General features: G+C 39.8%; 1 protein-coding gene and 1 long non-coding RNA gene across 37 annotated transcripts in view; one reads left to right on the plus strand and one right to left on the minus strand.

Annotated features, from left to right (window-relative positions):
• Positions 1-10,545, plus strand: part of rims2a (regulating synaptic membrane exocytosis 2a) — a 1,351,795-nt gene extending 1,341,250 nt beyond the window's left edge. For all 36 annotated transcript variants that reach the window (XM_051936048.1, XM_051936053.1, XM_051936052.1 and 33 more), the window contains one exon: positions 8,573-10,545. In XM_051936048.1, coding sequence (XP_051792008.1) covers positions 8,573-8,785 — 213 coding nt within the window. In that variant the 3' untranslated portion in view covers positions 8,786-10,545. The remainder of the gene's footprint in view (positions 1-8,572) is intronic.
• LOC127530104 (uncharacterized) overlaps positions 1-21,946 on the minus strand; it is a 589,449-nt gene that overhangs the window by 195,826 nt on the left and 371,677 nt on the right. The window lies entirely within an intron of this gene.

The following is a 21,946-nucleotide window of genomic DNA, read 5'->3' on the forward strand; positions in this document are numbered from 1 at the left end:
TGAATGATAACTACTGTCGCAAGACGAGTGAATGCGACGTAGCACGACTAATACATTGGCTTGAATTGAATCTAGGTGAGGGCACGGAGCGCTCTGCCTATCAAAGCATACTACGCAGTTGTCTGGCGACTACGTAGGACCTACGTCGTAGGCGACAGGCGCCAGGCGATGGGATTTATTATTTCAGAGAAATGACACATAAAATTATGAAACCTTTAAAATGCTATTTACGCGAATATTTCATTGCACGTACTCTCGTTATTGTGTTTCTAAGGAGGACCTTTGAAATATTATTTAGTTAGAAAATTGTCTTATTTGACCGCGTCACACCTGTATCGGCTCAAGGCACACCAGTGTGCCGTGGCACACCGGTTGCGGAGCACTGCTCTAGTGGATGGTGAGAGTCAAACCTTAAATACTGATCCATATACGTTGGTTTACGACACACATCAGCTTTCAAATGTCCCCCATTGCTGATGGAAATTTCACAATCTAAGAAAGCTAGCCTGTCACTTTTCATGTCCTCCCTCCCTGGTGAACTGGATGTGTTTTTCCACTAAGTTGATGTGGTCAGTGAATTGTGGTACCTCCTGAGATTTGATTTTCATCCAGGTGTTGTCCACATACCTGAACCAATGGCTGGGTGTTGTTCCAGGATAGGATAATAGTGCTCTATTTTCCACTTCTTCCATATACAGATTGGCCACAATAGGTGAAACTGGGGAACCCATGGTGCACCCATTGTTTCTGCCTGTGGTACTGGCATTTGTATATGAAATATGTACAGTAGATTGAAGACACAGTTCCAAGAGCAGGCACACTTGGTCGGTGCTGAGAGTGGTCCATTTACTGAGTGTGGTGTCATCCTGTAATCTCTTACGGACCACCTCCACTGCTTCCGTAACTGGAACGCAAGTGAATAGACATGTAACATCATATGAGACCATAGTTTCCTCTGCCTCCATAATGACATCTCTCACCTTCTCCACAAAATCCAAAGCGTTCTGAATATGGTGTTTTGAGCTGCCTACCAACAGGTTGAGGACAGCAGCCAGGAACTTTGAGATATTATATGTAACCGAATTGATCGTGCAGACAATGGGTCTTAATGGTGCATCCCTTTATGTATCTTCGGTAAACCATACAGACTTGGTGTAGCTTCCCCAGGTATAATCTATAGTATGAGGTCCGGTCAATAGCGTTGTCATGCACTAACTATTAGAGACAATCTATCACCTTTTTCCTGTAACCACTACTTGGATCTCGTTTTAGGGGTTCATAAGTGTTTTTGTTACTAAGCAGAGACAAAATTTTCTCATGACAGTCCGTCTGGTTTATATTCCACTATAGTGGAACCTCAGTTCACGAACATCTCGGTACACGTACAACTCGGTTTACGACCAAAAACTTCACCAAAGTTTTGCCTCGGTTCACGACCCCACACTCGGTATACGAACAAGCCAGGTTCCCTTTCGGTTTTTACATGTTCAGTCTCTCCCTGTGCATTTCCTGTGCAGCGAGCAAGAGAGAGAGCGAGTGAGCGAGCGCGACATACACACACAGAGGCAGCGCGAGAGAGAGGCAGCGCGAGAGACATAGGCACACACACAGGCAGCGCGGGACAGAGAGAGCCGCGCACACACACAGGAGCACGCGCGAGAGAGGCACGCACACACACAGGAGCACTCTAGAGAGACACACACACAGGCGCTCCAGGGTCGCAAAAGAGAGACGCACACACACACACACAGGCGCGAGAGCGAGCGAGGGACGCATAAGGTAGAGAAGGCTTGTTTTTGTTTTCAGTTCTATTTACAGTGATCGGTTCGTAGCCTGCATTGTTGCAATGTTACTTTTCTTGGTGGTTTATTAAATTACGGATTTTTCAAATGTTCATTTTTTCCCCTGTGCTTAAAACTCATTAAAAAAAGTGTTTTTAGCGAGCGGTTCCTAGCACTATAGCGCAAACTATTGCAGTGTTAGTTTTCTCTGTTGTTCAAGGTTTTCTCAGTGTTATTCAATGTTTTTACATTTAGTTTACCATTACGCTGTGTATTCTATGGTATAATTAACTATATTTGTGCTTAAAAACTAAAATATATATATATATATACATACAGTTCATACGGTCTGGAACGGATTAATTGTATTTACATACAATCCTATGGGAGAAATTGCTTCGGTTCACGACCAACTCGGTTTACGACCAAAGTTTTGGAACGAATTATGGTCGTGAACCGAGGTTCCACTGTATTATATTCCACTATTTTGCGTTAAAAAGCTCTTGGTTTACTTTTGTAGTATGTTTTGCTTCATTGTCCACCTGTACCATTAAGCATTATCCTGTCAGTTTTGCAGCATTTGGCTGAATCTCAGCAGATAATATAACGCTGTACACTTCAGAATTCATCCTGGTACTTCTACCAGCAGTCATATCATCAATAAACATTATTAACCAACTTCCATTGGCAGTCAGACCATAACACTGCCTTTACCGTGTTTCACAGATGAAGTATTCATCGGATCACAAGCTGTTACTTCTTTTCTTCATAATCTTCTCTTTCCAACATTCTTATATATATTTTAGTTTACTTTGTCCAAAGTAAACTGTTCTAGTACTGGACAGGCTTTTAAAAAATGTTTTCTGGCAAAGTTTAATCTGCGCTTCCTATGCTTGAGGTTTACCAGTGGTTTACACCTTGTGGTAAACCCTCTGTATTTACTTTCATAAAGTTTTATCTTGATTGCAGACTTTGGCAATGATAGGTCTACCTCCCAGAGAGTGTTCTTGGTTTAGCTAAATGTTGTGAAGGCGTTTTTCTTCGCCAAGGAAAGAATTCTGCAATCATGCAGCACAGTTGTCTTCCATGATTGTTCAGGCCTTCAGGAGTTTCTGAGCTTACCAGTGCATTCCTTCATTTTAAGAATGTTCCAGGTGGTTTATTTGACCACTCCTTATGTTTCTGCTATCTCTCTAAAGGGTTTGTTTTGTTTCCTCAGCCTATTGATTGACTGTTTTTACTTTCATGGACAGCTCTTTGGACCTCATATTGAGTTCACAATGAAAGCTTCCAAATGCCAATTCCACACTTGGAATCAATTCCAGACCTGCTTAATAGTTACTGAAATAATGACGGAACTGATCCCAACTGGCTATGGAACAGCTTGTCAGTCCAAATACTTTTTTAGCCCTGGAAATTAGGGGGCCATGTATAAAATATCTGTCTTTCTTAAATGGCTCATATGATATTTTTAGTAAATTCCTTAAATTAAAGCTGAAAGTCTACACTTCAATTGATTAATGATTGCTTTAGTTCAAATCCGTTGTGGTGATGTGCAGAGTCAAAATTATGAAAATTGTGTCTCTGCCCAAATACTTATGGCCCTGACTGTTTATGGTGCTCCCAGAAAGGGAGGTACATAAGTGCTGTCAGTCTTCTTCAGAAAGTTTCTTCTCCATTCTAAGAATTTAAAGGGAAGATAATTTATTGTTTCGCTTCCCAGGTCCTCCCTGCGTGGAGTTTGCATGTTCTCCCCGTGTCTGCATAGGTTTCCTCTGGGTGCTCCGGTTTCCTCCCACAGTCCAAAGACATGCAGGTTAGGTGCATTGCCAATCCTAAATTGTCCCTAGTGTGTGCTTGGTGTGTGGGTGTGTGTGTGTGCGCCCTGCGGTGGGCTGGCGCCCTGCCCATGGTTTGTTTCCTGCCTTGCGCCCTGTGTTGGCTGGGATTGGCTCCAGCAGGCCCCCATGACCCTGTAGTTAGGATAGAACGGGTTGGATAATGAATGGATGGATGGATAATTTACTGTGTGTCCCTTCCCTCTCTTCCCATTTTCCTTCACACAAATTTCTGTGACGCACAGGCAAAGCTCACATGTCTGACAATATGTATAAACTCTAAAGGTTGCAAAAGTTTGAAAGCAAATAGTCTTTATTAGTTTACAACAGTTTCAGCTTTTCTTAGTCAATGATCTACCAAATAGTTTACTCATGATATGCAGTGGCTGGATCTTGAATCTCAAAATCATTTAAAATTGCAAAAGTAAAACAGCATTCCTAGAAATGGTGGCAGAATGTATGATAACAATGGCAGTAATGAGAGTATAACATAAAACTGTCAGAGTAAAAGTAATAAACATTAAAGATTTTATTAATATTTTCACTACAATCTTGATTCCAGTATAGTTCTTACTAATTTAACTTGTTTGGTCATTTGCTTTATTTTTCACTAATGCCTGTAAAGTGTCCTCCATTTACAGAAATTTAGTCCTCCTTAAGGTGGGCTTTTAGAAAGTGCCTGGCTACGTCATGTGTGTTAAATAAGTGATTTTGACAATACACATTTTTAAATTAGATTAATAAAAAGCATGCATATACAGTACAGTATCAATCATTGCTGGCTACTCCCACTGAAGGATGCTCTTTTCTGTATGATTATTAAATTCTGCAATAGCCTGTTCTGGGCCACTCACAAGGACTAGAGTAACACTCAGACCTCAAAAGAGAGTCAACCATCTTGAGATTCCAAATTAAACCCAAATGATCAATTAATTAAATGTTGCAGAAAACCCCACACTATAGGTGAAATTTTCAACAGCACTATAGTCTTCTCCAGATCTTAAGAGTAAATTATAAGCTAAAGGATCAAGGCTTTGAAACAGTATGCACAGTTACTGCCAATAATCACTAGAATTTCTCTAATATACTCTTGATTTAACATTAGGAAAATATTAGAAGTAACTCTAGTTTCAGAGAAATATCTATAAAATATCTGCTCACAACATTAGGACGAAGCCAACAATTTCATCTTTCTTTTCTGTTCAACAATCAGACAACATATCAGTGGTAAAAATAGAGACTGTTTTCAGAAGTTGATGTGTTCCAGTGAAACAACTGTTTTTTCTATACACAAGATAAATTTTCTGTTTTGCAAAATGGGCGTGGCCTACTTTTTGTGTGCTCTGTACTTTTTACTTGTATTCAAGTTGTATTCAGTCCAAGAGCAATTCTGACTAACCATTTATTTAACAGTCCTCCAATAATGACTACTCAATTGTCTAAAATAGTTCTTTGATCATTACAAATCTCACACAAATGAGATTTGCGTTTAGAAGCCAGATGTTGAATTTTGACGGTAGAATAACATCAAAGAAGTCAGTTATATCACAGATTGTGTTTATTGAATTAAATGTCTATTAATGAAGACTTATGTTAATTTAAAACACAAAGTGTACACACGTGTTCACAAAGTACACAGAGATGACAAATTAAGTAGAACAAAACCAAAACCCTGCTCTCTTTTTGGGCCTGACTACATTGATATCTATATGTCATATATGTATGACATCTGTCTACCCAGTATAGTAACTTTTTTGAACTGGCCTTTACACCCATCTCAAAATATGACACAGTCTTTTTCACCTTTCATCTCTCTCTCTCTCTGTCCATCTTACTTTCTCTCTTAATCACTGAGCCTCCACCTCAAGCTCTTCTTGAAACAAAGACATTTTGACCATGCCACAAAATCCTTTTAGGTCAACGGCAAATCAGCTTTTTCTGCAGAGAACAGTCTAGAACTCATTATGAATGTGGTTTCCAAGTATGAGACTGTGTGCAGTTCTCATTACAGTTGTTCCTAAACTGAATGCTGAATGGGCAACCTGGCTGCATGCTGTCACCCATTAGATAGATAGATAGATAGATAGATAGATAGATAGATAGATAGATAGATAGATAGATAGATAGATAGATAGATAGATAGATAGATAGATAGATAGATAGATAGATATTTTATTAATCCCAAGGGGAAATTCACATACTCCAGCAGCAGCATACTGATACAAAAAACAATATTAAATTAAAGAGTAATAAAAATGCAGGTAAAAACAGACAATAACTTTGAATAATGTTAACGTTTACCCCCCTGGGTGGAATTGAACAGTCGCATAGTTTGGGGAGGAACGATCTACAGTCTGTCAGTGGAGCAGGACATTGACAGCAGTCTGTCGCTGAAGCTGCTCCTCTGTCTGGAGATGACACTGTTTAGTGGATGCAGTGGATTCTCCATTATTGACAGGAGCCTGCTCAGCGCCCGTTGCTCTGCCACGGATGTCAAACTGTCCAGCTCCATGCCTACAATAGAGCCTGCTTTCCTCACCAGTTTGTCCAGGCGTGAGGCGTCCTTCTTCTTAATGCTGCCTCCCCAGCACACCACCGCGCAGAAGAGGACGCTCGCCACAACCGTCTGATAGAACCTCTGCAGCATCTTATTGCAGATGTTGAAGGACGCCAGTCTTCTAAGGAAGTATAGTCTGCTCTGTCCTCTCTTGCACAGAGAATCAGTATTGGCAGTCCAGTCCAATTTATCATCCAGTTGCACTCCCAGGTATTTATAGGTCTGTACCCTCTGCACACAGTCACCTCTGATGATCACGGGGTCCAGGAGGGGCGTGGGCCTCCTAAAATCCACCACCAGCTCCTTGGTTTTGCTGGTGTTCAGGTGTAGGTGGTTTGAATTAGTCGGGAGGTCTTGAGGCCTGTTGCTTGACCTCAATTAATTTCTAGATAGTTGTGCTAGCACCTGCCAGGTTGTCTTCACACTAGTGTCCTAGGGGTAAAATTAACACATTTCTCCCCTGGAAATACCTTCTCTTAAAAAAGTCATCCTAATTTAGATTTGTTGTAGTGGCAGAAATTAATTTAAGAGCTTAACTATATAAACATATTTACTTTTCAGTACTCTGTATAAAATATACAATACAAAATAATTAAGCTTCGCACAATCATATAACCTACAGTGCACTTAAACAAAAATGAAGGCCTACAGTAATGAATGAAATGTAAATTATCAATTTCCTGAGCAGTAATGCATGACAGTTGTTAATGTTTATATGTTTTGAGAAACAGGACCATCTCTCAGATGCAAACTAACATATTATATTTGTTAATGTGATCCTTTAGTCTTTCACAGTGGACTGTTCATTTTTATCCATTTATGCGTAGCCTTTTGATATTTTCTCTTATGTTTCCAAAGTGCCTCTGTCTTGTAGGGTACAGTAATCCCTCGCTATATCGCGCTTCGCCTTTCACGGCTTCACTCTATCGCGGATTTTATATGTAAGCATATTTAAATATATATCGCGGATTTTTTGCTGGTTCGCGGATTTCTGCGGACAATGGGTCTTTTAATTTCTGGTACATGCTTCCTCAGTTGGTTTGCCCAGTTGATTTCATACAAGGGACGCTATTGGCAGATGGCTGAGAAGCTACCCAACTTACTTTTCTCTCTCTCTCTCTTGCGCTGACTTTCTCTGATCCTGACGTAGGGGGATTGAGCAGGGGGGCTGTTCGCACACCTAGACGATACGGACGCTCGTCAAAAAATGCTGAAAGATTATCTTCACTTTGTTTCCTTCTGTGCAGCTGCTTCGTGAAGCGACATGCTGCACGGTGCTTCGCATACTTAAAAGCACGAAGGGCACGTATTGATTCTTGGTTGTTTGTTTTTCTCTGTCTCTCTCTATCTCTCTCTCTCTCTCTTTCTCTGCTCCTGACGGAGGGGGTGTGAGCTGCCGCCTTCAACTGCTTTGTGCCATGGTGCTTCGCATACTTAAAAGCCAAACAGCCCTATTGATTTGTTTGCTTTTCTCTATCTCTCTGACATTATCTGCTCCTGACACGCACTCCTTTGAAGAGGAAGATATGTTTGCATTCTTTTAATTGTGAGACAGAACTGTCATCTCTGTCTTGTCATGGAGCACAGTTTAAACTTTTGAAAAAGAGACAAATGTTTGTTTGCAGTGTTTGAATAAAGCTCCTGCCTCTCTACAACCTCCTGTGTTTCTGTGCAAATCTGTGACTCAAGCATGACATTATAAAAATAACCATATAAACATATGGTTTCTACTTCGCGGATTTTCACCTTTCGCGGGGGGGGTCTGGAACGCAACCCCCGCGATGGAGGAGGGATTACTGTACTACTATTTTGTACACTGCCTTCAGTTTAGTATTAATATTGTTGACCTTAGTATTTACAGTGCTGGTTGTATTAGATACTACAGTAAGACTGATTATTTATAGTACTAGAAAAGGTCGAAGCAATCATGGCATCAAAAAACAACTCTTAAAAATGTGCTTTTCTTTAGTCCTTGTAAATGACATTGTTACGTTAAAGAAAATACAGTAATAGTCAGATATACCAATATCCACTATCTGAGTCACTTCAAGTAAATGCCCACATTAGATGACCAGGTCTAAAGAACTTTATCTATCCCAAGGCTGCTAAAAACCATCAAGAGCTGGTCCTGACTATTGGTCCCATGTGAGTACCACAGAACAATTTATCTCCTGATATACAAAACTGTCACTGAATGAAGTATTTCAATCAATAAAACCCTTGCTTACTAAATCTTTCCCATTTCCATACTTATTTTTTAAATAGAAAATATTATACTTTAATTTTATAGTTAAGTAATCGTAGGTAAAGATTTTTCTACAAGCAAAAATGATTATGGACAGGAGAGGTTTCTGAATATGAGCAAAATGTAACTTGTCTTTTCTTGTGTTTTCTAGATTATTGTGTGGGGAGACTACGGACGTATGGACCATAAGTCTTTCATGGGAGCTGCACAGATACTGTTAGATGAGCTTGATCTGTCAAATATGGTGATTGGCTGGTTCAAGCTGTTTCCCCCTTCTTCTTTGGTGGACCCTACTTTGGCTCCTCTGACAAGAAGAGCTTCCCAGTCATCACTTGACAGTTCAATAGCTTATGCACGTTCGTAGCAGTCAAGGAAAGAGGAATTATCAGCAACCAGCATCCAACTTATCAGTCTTAACAGGTTGCAAAACCTGTTGAGCCCTGCATGCTTAATGTTCTGTCTTCTGAGCCCATTTTTAGGGATGCATATATGGCCCTGTGTTTTCAGGGAAAGTCGCACACATTGTGCGTTGAGAAGGCCCTTAGGGAAAAGAGGTAGACAACTTAACATATATGGACTTCAATGACACAGCTCTCGTCAAATCTGAAGCCATCCAAAATAAATATATAAATCTGGGAACCAATTACTTAAAAGAACAAAAGTTCTTTTTTAAATGTCATATCATTTTTGATGTTCTACAAAGTGGGTCTTGTGAGAGGACGAAACAGAAGCTTGGTTACGCCATGACATTAAAGCCAGCTGCAACAGTGGAGCTTCAGATAATTTAAGGGGGTTAAGGATGTTTCTAGCAAGAATGAATGGTGCCAGATAACCCCCGTCCTCTGCCTAACATCCTTAATATATGCATACGTAGCAATTCTCTCCCAAAAGACAGTTTTTTTGAAGCAATGTCAATACTGATGTGGCAACCATTGACAGTCCCAAATCTTTACAATAAAACCCAAAATAAAATGAACTTTGTGATCTAATAATTTTTTTTGTTGATATGTTGTATGAAATAAATAAAAAGGAGAAACAATTTTTTGCATGGACAAAATTTAGCTGAACCTAAAAAGAAATTATTTTCTTGAGGCTGTAACTTGCAAAAAATAAGAAAATAAAAACTCAGCCATTTTCAACAGTTTATATTATTTTTAAAAAAATAAATTTCACTAGTGCATGGTTTTCAAGGCGACTGAATGCAATAGTGTGATAAAGAAGATACCATGTTTATCATTCTTTAGACCATTCATCAGTCTGTGTTTTTGCAGACATTCTCATAGCAAAAGCTAAAGACAACATTTTCTAGCAAATAATTAAAAGAAACCTGTTTATGTGACAAAAAGAATTTAAAAGTAACATTAAAATATTTATTTCATTGTAAAGGTGTAAGCCTTATAAAGATGATCATTATGTGCAAATTGTACACTCTATTTCCCTTTCCTAGGGTGCCCATTTTACTCTCAAATGCTACCTTTGTATTTATTACCTGTTTATGACCCATGTTCAGTCCAGTCTTGTGGGTTCTCCGCACTTCTGGATGTTTCTATATTTATTTTTATTCAAGCATGTTGAAAAGGGATTTTTGCAACATGGCTTGGGAACAACCTACAGTTACTGAGCATGTATTTGATAAAAAGATGATACTTTGAATTTTTGCAGTTTCTTGTACAGTGCATGTAAAGTAAGTTACATTTTCTCCTCATAAATTGAATTATACAGCAAAAAGAATGACTGGCCTTGTGTGGTCAGTGTAACAGATAAGTATTTTACCGAAACATTTTACAACACAGTATCAATTTTATTCTATTTTTTTTTAAGAACATATTTTATATGTAAATGAGACTGCACAGAGGCTAATCATGTAACATTACCTTTTACTCTTGTGTTGATTAAAACTTGTATGGCCTAAATTCACCATTCAATTTGTAAACACTGCAGTTCGTAGCTATGAAGTGAACAGCAAGAATACCAATGGTTTGCTGTAAAGTTCAATTTTCCAATCACTATGTGTGATTATGTCATAGAATTAAAGGCAAAATGGTATGTCAAGAGAATTTGCCACACAGTCTAAATTTTAAATTGTTTCTTGTTTTGAGAAAATAAAAAATAAATTGTTTGCTATATTTTTGTTAAGTTTGTTTACATTCACTTCAAAAGCAAAAACAAGTCATACATCCCTTATTTCTTTTTAAACTTTTGGTATGCCAGAACATTTAAAATATTTTAAAATAATATGTTAATATTTTTTCATTGCCATAAACTTTAGAATAAGAATGTTTTAAATCAAATTCTAATCAGCTCTATTTCTGTGCATTATGGTATTAAAATATGGCAGCAGCCCTTGTGTATGCTACTGTCTCTTGATGACCTGTGTTCAAGTGAAGGCTTGAATGTTGTCTGTGTGGATTTTTCTTGTTCATGGCATATTCATACAGGTTTTCTGATACTTTTGTTTCTTGGATAATTTGCAACTCTAAAAACTCAAGAGATTGAGTGCACACATAAGTGTGACTTTTAATTGACTGGTGTCCCATCTGGGATTGATTCTTAGCTTGTGCTCAGTGCAGCCAGGAATCCCATTCATGGAAAAAGGGCTTCAGAAAATGGAAAGACTGATATTACAGTTGGCACTACTATGAAGATCTTCATAATGTTCTCATCAGTGATATTAAGAATGCCATAAATGAAGAGATTATCAGAAAAAAATACTAAAAATGTAAGCCTCTGGGGAAATAAAAATTCATAATTCGAGGAATGGCAAAACTGCATTGTGTCATCCAAAAATAAATATCCTTAGAGGTAAGATGGACTTAAAAACACCCTTTAAGTATTACTCTGGCTTTAAAAAAAACAATAAATTAAGAGAGGGCACTATACCAGAAAAAATAGTTTAAAAATGCACAAAATGGCAGATAAATGTATTTCACCCAAATGTTCACATATGAAGAAAAAAATTGGATTACTACATACAGGAGAGCTGACAATAAAGTAGCTGAATTCTTTAGGCTTTATGAACATTGAAGAGGTGATGTGCAATTTTAACACAGTGCCAAAGGAAATGAAATACAATTACATTTTTGTTAAGAATATTCCAGGAATCACGTAAAATAGGAAGAAATACCTGGAGACTCATGTACAAAGACACAAGACTCCTGCTGTCCATTGTGCACAGGATTGCTTACTCAGCCATTGTACCTATCACCACTGATCAAACAGCCTCAAAACAAAAATACAGATGAGGGGTGGAAAATGAAGGCAGACCATTTTGAAGAGTTACTGAAATGGATTACATACTCTAAAAACAGAAGCCAAAACTGTTGGAGCCTCAGAATAAAAAAAGCTTGAAAACTAAAGGTAAAACTACAGCTAAACTTCAGAGCTTGTCCATCATGAATAGACAAAATAGTCAAAGGATTCAGAACCCTTGGAATGAAAAAATATGATATCAATAATTTTATACAAGACGAATTCATTTCAGAAAAGCTCATAAAATTACAATTGATATTGAGCTTTGATCCCCAGATAGAGAGAAGGATGTCTTTCCAGTAGTAGTTTAGATCCAGATAAAGCTACAAGAAATATTATTTTGGAGACAAGAAGTACAATTTTGGTAGCTTGTCTCTTGGTTATTATTTTTTTTACTATTTACTCGTTTTTGGTTTCAAATATTTATGCCTGATATACTGTATATATATATACAGTATAGGCGGTGAGTGTATCATTTTTAACAAGCAGCATACTGTGCCATTTCAAATTGAATAAATATGAACTAGCTTAGTCCTACATATTTATTCAGCCAGTGCTTTGATGCATATGAGTTACGGTTTAGGTTTTTCTTTTTAAACCAGTGGGGACTGGGTTGATTTTCACATTTGGGGTCATATCAAAATTGATATGGGGTCCAAAAGACAGCAAGCTTTGCTTTACGATGAACCATACAACAGTAAAATGTTTCCTAAAAAACCTGTTAGATGTTATGACAGGTGGCTGCGTCCTTTGTCTGGCCAGGACTCCATTTGGATCCATTTGTGCTCTGACATGAACTGTCAACTGTGGGACCTTATATAGACAGGTGTGTGCCTTTCCAAATCATGTCCAATCAACACTTGTTATCCAATCATTACTTGTTTTCCCATCATTACCACAGGTGGACTCCAATTAAACTGCAGAAACATCTCAAGGATGATCAGGGGAAACAGGATGCACCTGAGCTCAATTTTGAGCTTCATGGCAAAGGCTGTGAATACTTATGTACATGTGCTTTCTCAATTTTTTTATTTTTAATAAATTTGCAAAAATCTCAAGTAAACTTTTTTCACGTTGTCATTATGGGGTGTTGTGTGTAGAATTCTGAGGAAAAAAATGAATTGAATCCATTTTGGAATAAGGCTGTAACATAAAAAAATGTGGAAAAAGTGATGCACTGTGAATACTTCCCGGATGCACTGTATAACCCAGACACATCACAAAGTGCATTTAACAGAATAAAAAAGAACTATCAGTGCTATGAAAGCTACCAGTGCATAAAACCATAACAAGTGATAACAGTAACTAACACAGAAGCATACAACGTCTACTGCACACAGAGTAAGGGCCTTAGTCATTGAGGTGACCAAGAACCCAATGATCCACCTGTGGTAAATTCAGTTGATTGGACATGATTTGGAAAGGCACACACCTGTCTATATAAGGTCCCACAGTTGACAGTTCATGTCAGAGCACAAACCAAGCATGAAGTCAAAGGAATTGTCTCAAGGCACAAATCAGCGGAATGTTACAGAAAAATTTCTGCTGCTTTGAAGGTCCCAATGAAAACAGTGGCCTCCATCATCAGTAAGTGGAAGAAGTTCGAAACCACCAGGACTCTTCCTAGAGCTGGCTGGCCATCTAAACTGATCGATCGGGGGAGAAGGGCCTTAGTCAGGGAGGTGACCATGAACCCGATGATCACTCTGTCAGAGGTCCTCTGTGGAGAGAGGAGAACCTTCCAGAAGGACACAGGTTCATTTTAATTCACCACATGTGTGATTAGCAGTGCCTTTCTTGTAAACAAAAATGGTGCAGGTAAGCATATGTTGTGTTTGGATCAAGTTTGAAGTACTGTGAAAGTATATTGAGGCCGAGAGTCCTAGTGCTATATACAGTGGCAGTATGTAATGCACGACGCTAGAGCGACACCCACCCACCCCAATATTTTAAAAACTCTAATTAAATTAATTTGGTAATGCAAAATAATCATGAAATAAATTTGTTTATTAGAACAACATTCCTGGTGTCGGCACATGTCAACATTCATTAAAATGTGGTTGTGGTGTGAAATTTTGCATATAAGTTGATAAATATTTTGTATGTCTTTATTGGTAACTTGTAACACTAATGTCTATCATTGATAAGAACAGCAATGGTTGGATGGTTAAGAACCCCTTCCCCCCTTTTAAGAACCAGTCCTTTGTAATTTTTACGACAGGATTGGGGGAAGTGCCTCAAACAAGTTTAGCAAATGTTTCTCTGCTGGAGTCTCTCAATCAGCCCCCACAGGGAAGCCAGACTGCCTAACTGGCAAGCTTCACAGGGCAGGTGTGAAGGTTTTCTGTTCCCCATTGGTCTGAAGTATGGCTGTTTGGAATTGGCTTGTATCAGAAGCCTTTAAGTACCATGATGCTATATTGGCTGTAGGGGTTAGACAGAAAATCTATAAATTTGCTTGCTTTACCTCGCTCTCTCTCTCTTACCAAACTGATGAAAGACCATCTCACACACCATGTACTAAAAAGGACAACACAATGAAGAGCACAGCACAGCAGCCATATTGACACAGGCAATGCGGCCTGTTCTGAAGAAAGCTAACCAAAAATGATGCCTTAACTTGAGACATTTTAAGTAACTAACAAGTCTGCGTGCCTCCTGAAACTACACATCAACATTTATCAGGTTGTATGGTTGTCAATATTCAAATGTACTTTGCATATTGTTATTATTTATGAATATTATCAGTAATACATTATTTAAAGTGTAACTTAATTCCTGCTTATCTTTTTTTACACCTAATTGCCTGAGGTTATAAATGTAGAAGGGAAGGGAAGGGAAGGAGAAGTTATATGGTACAATACCTTATAAACAGTGGTAAGTCTGTGAGATTTGAGGCATTCTGACAAAGGCTACATATTAATAATACAAAAGGGGAAAGTAGAGTAATATATCACTCTACCAAGACAAAACAGTGGTTCAAACTTGTACTTGTTTAATGTCTGTGTGAAAACCTATATTCCCTGAGTGAAAGGCTCCAGCCAAATGAGAGTATAGGTAAGTCCTTTAACTTTTGTTAAACAGGATACCTGAGGCTACTCTTTAATTGGTTGCGTTCAGATTTTTTTAGGGACACAGTTCTCTGAGCCCTAGACACGCCCACATTTATTGGCAGCGAATTAGTATTGTTTTATGTTTTTTTAATCTAATGTGATTGGATAATAATCAACGCATGTTTCATGTTGACGTCAATGGTTCACAGTTGACACCCACCATTAAAATAACTACAGATGAGCAAGCGCGACTTTAGGGAGATGGCAACTTCAAATGGAACTTCAGAAATCAAAAATGAAGATAATGGAGCTTTGACTGGACTGACGTGACTTAAGAATAAATAGGCAGGCAAGTGATCGAGAGCGAGCTTACACATGGACTTTTCCCACTTTTGTTATGACAGATTTGACTAACTGGATATGGTGTAAGTAATGACTTTTTGCTTTCCCTGTTTGCTGTTTCAAAGTGTGGAAGAGTTGTCGACAACAATAGGGTTACGAGACCTAAAATATCTTTCTGAAAAATGAAATTAGCAACAGTCATCTAAACCATTGTTTTTTAAGCAGTGTGCCACGGCACAGTGGTGCACCATGGGAGCTACCCAGGTTTGCCTTGGAAATAATACTGTAGCACACCTGCATCTGAACCTGAGAGGGACAAACTCCACGGGTAGTTGAGACGTGTCTGAGGAGGACAGGACTACCTGGAGAAGCTGGCATAAAAGCAGCACCGTGATCACTATGTTGCAGACATGCCTCCTGGCTGCTAGAGTCCATCTGCCCTGGGTGTGTGGTTGCCAGTGAGTGTCACAGGACCAAAGGATAGTGGACATACAATTGCCTTTGAGCCAGAGAGGGGTAGGCAAAATGGAGAAGCAGCCTGAAGATGCCACTAAAGTGTTCACTAAGAACCGTGTCTGCAAATGCTGATCTTGGAGTTCCTCTATGGTAGTTCCACCCCTTTAGGCAGTGTATGAGAAATAATGTGTTTGTGGTTAGTAAGATGTATGCCTTTTGATGATTTAGGTTACAAAAAGGGTATCACTACAGAAATAAGGGTTGGGAAACACTGATATAGATAATAATATGAGGCTAATTTTTTGTCAGGCTTAGTGAAATTACTTAATTTAATTGGAAAGTAACTGAGAAATTTTCAGGTCTGAAGGAAAGGAGGGCAAGATTTATCTTCAAGGAAATATAGGTATCCTGATTATAAAGGCAGAATAAGATTTAGGTAGGACTTGTCCTGTGGGAGTAGTACAAAACAGGTTGGGGGTGGTTGGGTTTAAGATGTGGGGTCTGCGGATATTATAATGTGAATTTGTGCCCAGATGAGGTAAGCCTGGCAAACTTGCATAGGACTGAGCAGACTGGCAGTAAGTTTAACAATTAAATTAGGGTGGGAATGATTCTGTGGGTGTGGTAAATGATGAACTGGAATGCAAGACTTGAGAAAAATCAGAGGACTAGTGATTGAATGATGTGAATTTATGGAATACAGTGGAAATAACCAAGGACTGGGCACTCTGTTAGCAGAGGCAGAATAAAATTTGGATTGGACTTATACTATGGATGAGTTATAGGACAGATGGAAGTACACAAAACTGGAAGATAATGGAGTTGGGGTGCGGGCATTATGGTGTAGGTTTTGGCACAATGGGTAACTAGGCAAGTTGGCAGAGTATTGGGCAATTTAGAGACAGGTGTAGTATACAATTTGGGTAGCAAGTGCACCTGATCCTTTCTACATCTATAGGGAAAGTTATGAGAAGAATAAGGGGACTGTGGTTATCATGCACTGAAGTTTTGGAGCACAGGAAATGGAAAAGCTGGCATCAGATTGGACAGCATGGTAGAAAGGGTATAATACATTTTAGTTTTGATTTCTCCTACACTGGACTGGACAGGCCAAGATGTGCATTTGCACTGTGATGACGACCACGAGAGCATGAGGTATGAATAGATAGATAGATATGAAAGGCACTATATAATAGGTAGACAGATGTGAAAGGCAGTGTATGATATATAAGTGCTGCTTCAGTTTGTTCCCCCCAAAACTACGGCTCTACCCAGCTGCCACTGGCTACATTTTGTGACATATGTCCAGGGACTTTTCCCCACCTGGATGCCAGAGGAGGGCAGTGTTTTCCCTGGGCCACAAGGGGGCAGCGCCCCTGGGTTGTAAGTGGGCCACTGAGATGGGGGATCCAACCCTATGCTCCACCATGGCCACTGCCAGGGGGCACCTAGATAGGCCCTGGACTAAAGTATGCAGCACTTCCAACACATCCGGAAGTGCTGCCAGGTGTTAATCAGGGAACACCGGCAAAACATCTGGGGACTGGATAAAAGGGGCCACCTCACTCCAATCAGGAAGCCGGAGTCGGGTGGAAGAAGGACGGAGCTTGCCAGTGAGGAGTTAAGGGCAGCCAAAGAAGCAGTGAGGAGTCTAGAGAGACTGTGTCTGTGGTGATTTGTACATTGTGTGTTATCTTGGGGGTACGGGTTGTAAATAAACGCGTGTGATTTAAGACTTTCTGTGTCAGCCTGTCGGTGTTCGGCTCCAACATGTTCACAATGTTTTGTTTATTTGGTGGAAAAACAATGTTTAAAATTTGAAATTGACAAATTGTCAAGTATAATTTACACTTAAATTTACTTTACTCACTACTCAAAGTGCTTTGGAAACTCCATGTAAGGAGGACCCAGGACACAAACCTACAATCTCCTTATTGTGAGGCAGTGATGCTACTATTGTTATGTAGTCCCACAAAGCAATCAGTGCTTGATTTGATTGATTTTTAAATAAAATTCCAATTTTTTTTCCATTGTAATAAGAGACAAGAAACAATATGAAAGTTTGGAGATTCCTCCCCATATAGTGTCGGTTTTGCAAAATGATAACTCAAAACAACAAGTAATCAAAAGCACTGAGTCATAACATAGACTGAAACTTAAGAAAAGTGCTCCGTCAATAGTTGAGGGAAAGGAAAAGGTGTGTTCAGGCAGAAGCGAGGTCAACAGGGTTGTGAAATGCTGCTGAAAGTGGGAGGAGATTTAGGCGGGTCTGTCTTCTGGAGAAATGCAGGAGACGGAGAAGAGGCATTGGTACAATGAAGTAACTCTACACTCTGTGTTTTACTCCCACTTAAGCCCTTAGACTGCTTCCTATGCACACGTGTGTGACAGCATGTTTTCATCAAATGCAGTCTTTCTAATTCATTCTTTGCTTTAAGTGTCAATGGCTGATCATCATCCTCGTAATAGGCATGAACCCGCAGATTGAAGTGTGTACCAATCATATGAAGAGAAGTGCGGAGACAGTGCTTGTCTGTAACAAGGCTTTCATTGGAGTAACAATTAGATTAATTTGAGAAAACCCATGTTCTCACTCACTTGATCAAATTGGAATACAACTAATACTCAGCACACAATTGATTATAGAATCATTTAATGTGTAGTCGATGCCACGACAAGCTGTCTTGGCCAAGGTGCCAGTACAATGTACCAATGTGTACCAATGACATACAACAGCACACTGTATTGTGGATTGAATGTTGCTAGGTGTAAAAGAGGAGCTATATTGTGCCCGACCCAGCACAGACTGTCACCAAGGCACGTGTAAAAATAAAACAAATATTTATTTTTCTTCACCTGAGGGGCACGTCTTCCCCGTGAACCCCACAGGCACAATACAGTCCCAAAAAGCACAATCCACCAACACAAAAACACTTCCTTCTGGCACCACCACTCCTCCCGCGAAGATTCGTCCTCCTCCTCCCAACTCTGGCCACTGAGTGGTGGTTGCTGGCCCCTTTTATAGCCCACCCAGAAGCGCTCCAGGTGCTTGATCACCTGTTTCCGGTTGCACTTCTGGGTGGGGCTGAAGATTTGTCCAGCAAGGCTCCGGATCCCATGCAGCGCCCTCTGGCGGCCACTCCAGATCCCAACAGGGCTGTGGAGAACTCCATCTCCCATGGAGCTCTGAGGGAAGCTGAGGCACCACTCCAACCCAGGGGGGGCGGCCATCCAGTGTCCAGGGGGAGGTATTGCATCATCCAGGGCTGCTCCCCCTGAATATACACAGTGAAGGGGCGTCCTGGCCAGGCATGAGACCCGGCTGTCCACCACATAGGCTACACAGAGTGTTGCATTCATGGTCTGTACCTATGTAGGAATTTATGTAGACATTTCTGAAGGCTCACAAAATGTGTTTTCTCAGCTTCTCTCTGCATTTCTGGCAGGCAACTCAGAAGTTGCTTCTGGCTGCATGTGGCCTGTAGGCCACAATTTGCATTATCTGGTGGAAGGAGCTACTGAAGCCGATGCCATCATGGATAAAGGAATCCTGAAAGATGGCATCAACTCTGCTGCTTTTTGCTGTGTTTTTTGGCATTTATGTCCTTGCACACTGGGAAAAACCATTGGCATGTTAGCACTGAAAAATCCCTTCATTTCTGATTGGTGCCTTATTGCTATGAGTGCTGTCAATTGCCACAATTACATTAGGAAAACCAGAGCCTAAACTTGGGAGCCTAAATTGGCTCTTAAACGAGCTATCATCATGGGCAAAAAATTTTAAAAATCCTGTCAGTCCCTAGAAACTTGTTCCTTTCGTATTTGGCCATCTGCATTGCTTCCAAGCAGCACCAAATAAGCCAAGCAATTAGTCTGTAAGGCATGTGATTTTTTTATAGCTTTCTGAAGGTGAAGAGGGAATCAATCACACTTAATGTTTTTACTGCAGTTTGGTATATAATCCTGGGAAGGGACAACAGATAGGCTATATAAACTGATTCAAAAACTAAAAGTTCTTCAGTACAAATATGGCCTCTATGGCCTTCTTAAACTAAAACAGTCTGAACATCATAATTATCACTTTTGAGCTTTAATATGTTTGTCATGCCAACTCTCATTATAATAATGGCTCAGTAATATGAATTGTTATACACGATGTGCTATAGCGGGTCAGCGGCTTTTAAAATATGGGCAGTTTTAAATCCAGAAAGCTGTGTCAGACCCTGTGGGCGCAATTTCATGAGCGCGGGGAGTTAATGAGGTAATTGGGGCAAGTCACATCTGCACGTGCGAGTGCGGTCGTTCCCAATTGCTTCATCAGCTTCCTGTGGCGTGTGATTAAGGTGCTGTGCCCACGGAGCCGTATAAGTACAGACCGGCACAGGGGGGTCGGGAGGAAAAAAAATATATATATATATATAAAAAAAATTAAAAAAAAAAATAATAATAATAATAATGATGATGATGATGTTGATGAAAAAAGATCAAAGAAAGAGAAGGCAGTTAAAGGATGTGAAAGGTAGTCTTGGGAGGATGATCTGGCCACCTGGAAAGAGAAGGCATTACGAGCTGGAGCCCCGTGAAGGAGTGTAGGCTGTGGCGCTCTAGGGGCTAGTTCGCCCCACTGAATATTTCGGTGGAGTGGGGTGAGCAAGGCAGATGACCTCCCTAGGCATCCGAGGTGCGACTGAGTGAGTGCGAAGGAACATGGGAGGAGAGCTGACTTCAGATGGTCTGGCTGTGCAGTTTGCATGTAGCCAAAATGGGGGTCGGCAGAAAGGAGTTTGTGGCTACTGAGTCTCCGCCGGCTACGCGACTGATGGGTGAGCTGGGGAGACAAAGAAGATGTGCTGAGATCGGGAGGAGTTAGACTGCATTTTAACCTCTTCTTTTAACGGATTTATTTATTATGCATTTTTATCCCCACTTTTCATTTGGTTTTTATGGATTTATTTATGTAGGCCTACTGTTTTTTAGAACACTGTATGGTGGACACTTTTTTGGTCTTGTTTTTGACTGTTTTTAATAAAAGCACCTGAGCACTTTCCACCATCCCCTTGCTTCATCTAAGATTTGTCCTCATTTGTCAGCTCATCTTGGTCAAAACTATCAATGGCGTTGGGTTCTAGAGGCACCCATATGGAAGGGGAAACCTGGAGTGGACCTGCATCGTCACACACAAGTCACCATATAGCTCAGTGGGCCATGAGTGCTGATGGTGAGTAGTAAGTTGCTCTGGTTTAGAACAGAAGTGGGTCACCATTCCATTCACCAAGGAGAAAATGACTGTGACAATCGTACTCAATTCACCAAAGGGAACACTTACATAGTAAAAAAAAAAGCTGAAAAATACTGATTTAGCTGGTTTGGCTGCATTACCATCCTTGATCGAAAGTGTCATCAATTCCTAGTTTCTCTGAATGGTTGTGTATGGATGGGGCAGCATTGCTGTAAATGTACACAAGTTGAACTGTCAAGTTTTCTTTTATAAATCCTGACTTTTGCATTATAGTGTTGCAGTATAGGTGAAGAAGTATCCTTCCATCTGGTGGTGAGATCTGCTTCATAGTAAGACAGTTCCAGCCAAGATGGTTTGAGGTATCTGATCTTGTACAGAGTACCACACAATCAAATAACAAACAACAACTGTTGTTTGCCCAAGTCCATCTGAATACTGACAATTAATCACAGGTACAACAAATAACAGTGCAAGTGACACTGACAAGTAAATGGTAGCTATTAACATAACACTAAAATGCAAAAAAAAATTATTGCACAGCTACAGTAGACTCCTGCTTCATTCAGTAAAAATTTACCATAACCAGTTTTTACTTTCTGGAGTGATGCAAAAGCAAAAACTAGGAAGTAACAGCTTGCCTTATTAATGTAGGAGTCCAATTAAAAGAAGACATGTTTTAGGATAAAACCTGCAGCCAGAGGGGACCACCAGAACATAACTTGAAAACATCTGCTCTGAAAGATGCCAGAAAGTCCTGGAAGATGCACTAGGAATTGATAATGTCTCAGTAAACCACTCAGTTACTAGTGTGCGCAGCGCATAGACAGTCTTTTTCACCCATGTATATAATATGGTCTACAGACACTTAAAAAACATTATCTGATATAATTGGTGTTATTGACAACACCCCTATAAGGACTAAAAACACCATTGTCAAGCCTCAGAATTGTTTTTAGAAAAGAATATCTTCCCTAAACATACAAACCATTTGTGACAGCCAGCTCATTATAATGAAAATTGTAGCCAAGTGGCTAGCATCTACACAAGATGCAGCAACAGGCGCAAACTGCAATGATATAATCTTCCATTACATTCCATTACTCTATCTTTACTTGTAGAGAGAGATTTGCTCCTGAAATATCCACCATCCTTAGCAAGAGAGAGGTTATACAGTATGGACCCAGCA

The sequence above is a fragment of the Erpetoichthys calabaricus genome, chromosome 13 (genome assembly GCF_900747795.2).
Source record: "Erpetoichthys calabaricus chromosome 13, fErpCal1.3, whole genome shotgun sequence".
NCBI classification, from domain to species: Eukaryota; Metazoa; Chordata; class Cladistia; order Polypteriformes; family Polypteridae; genus Erpetoichthys; species Erpetoichthys calabaricus.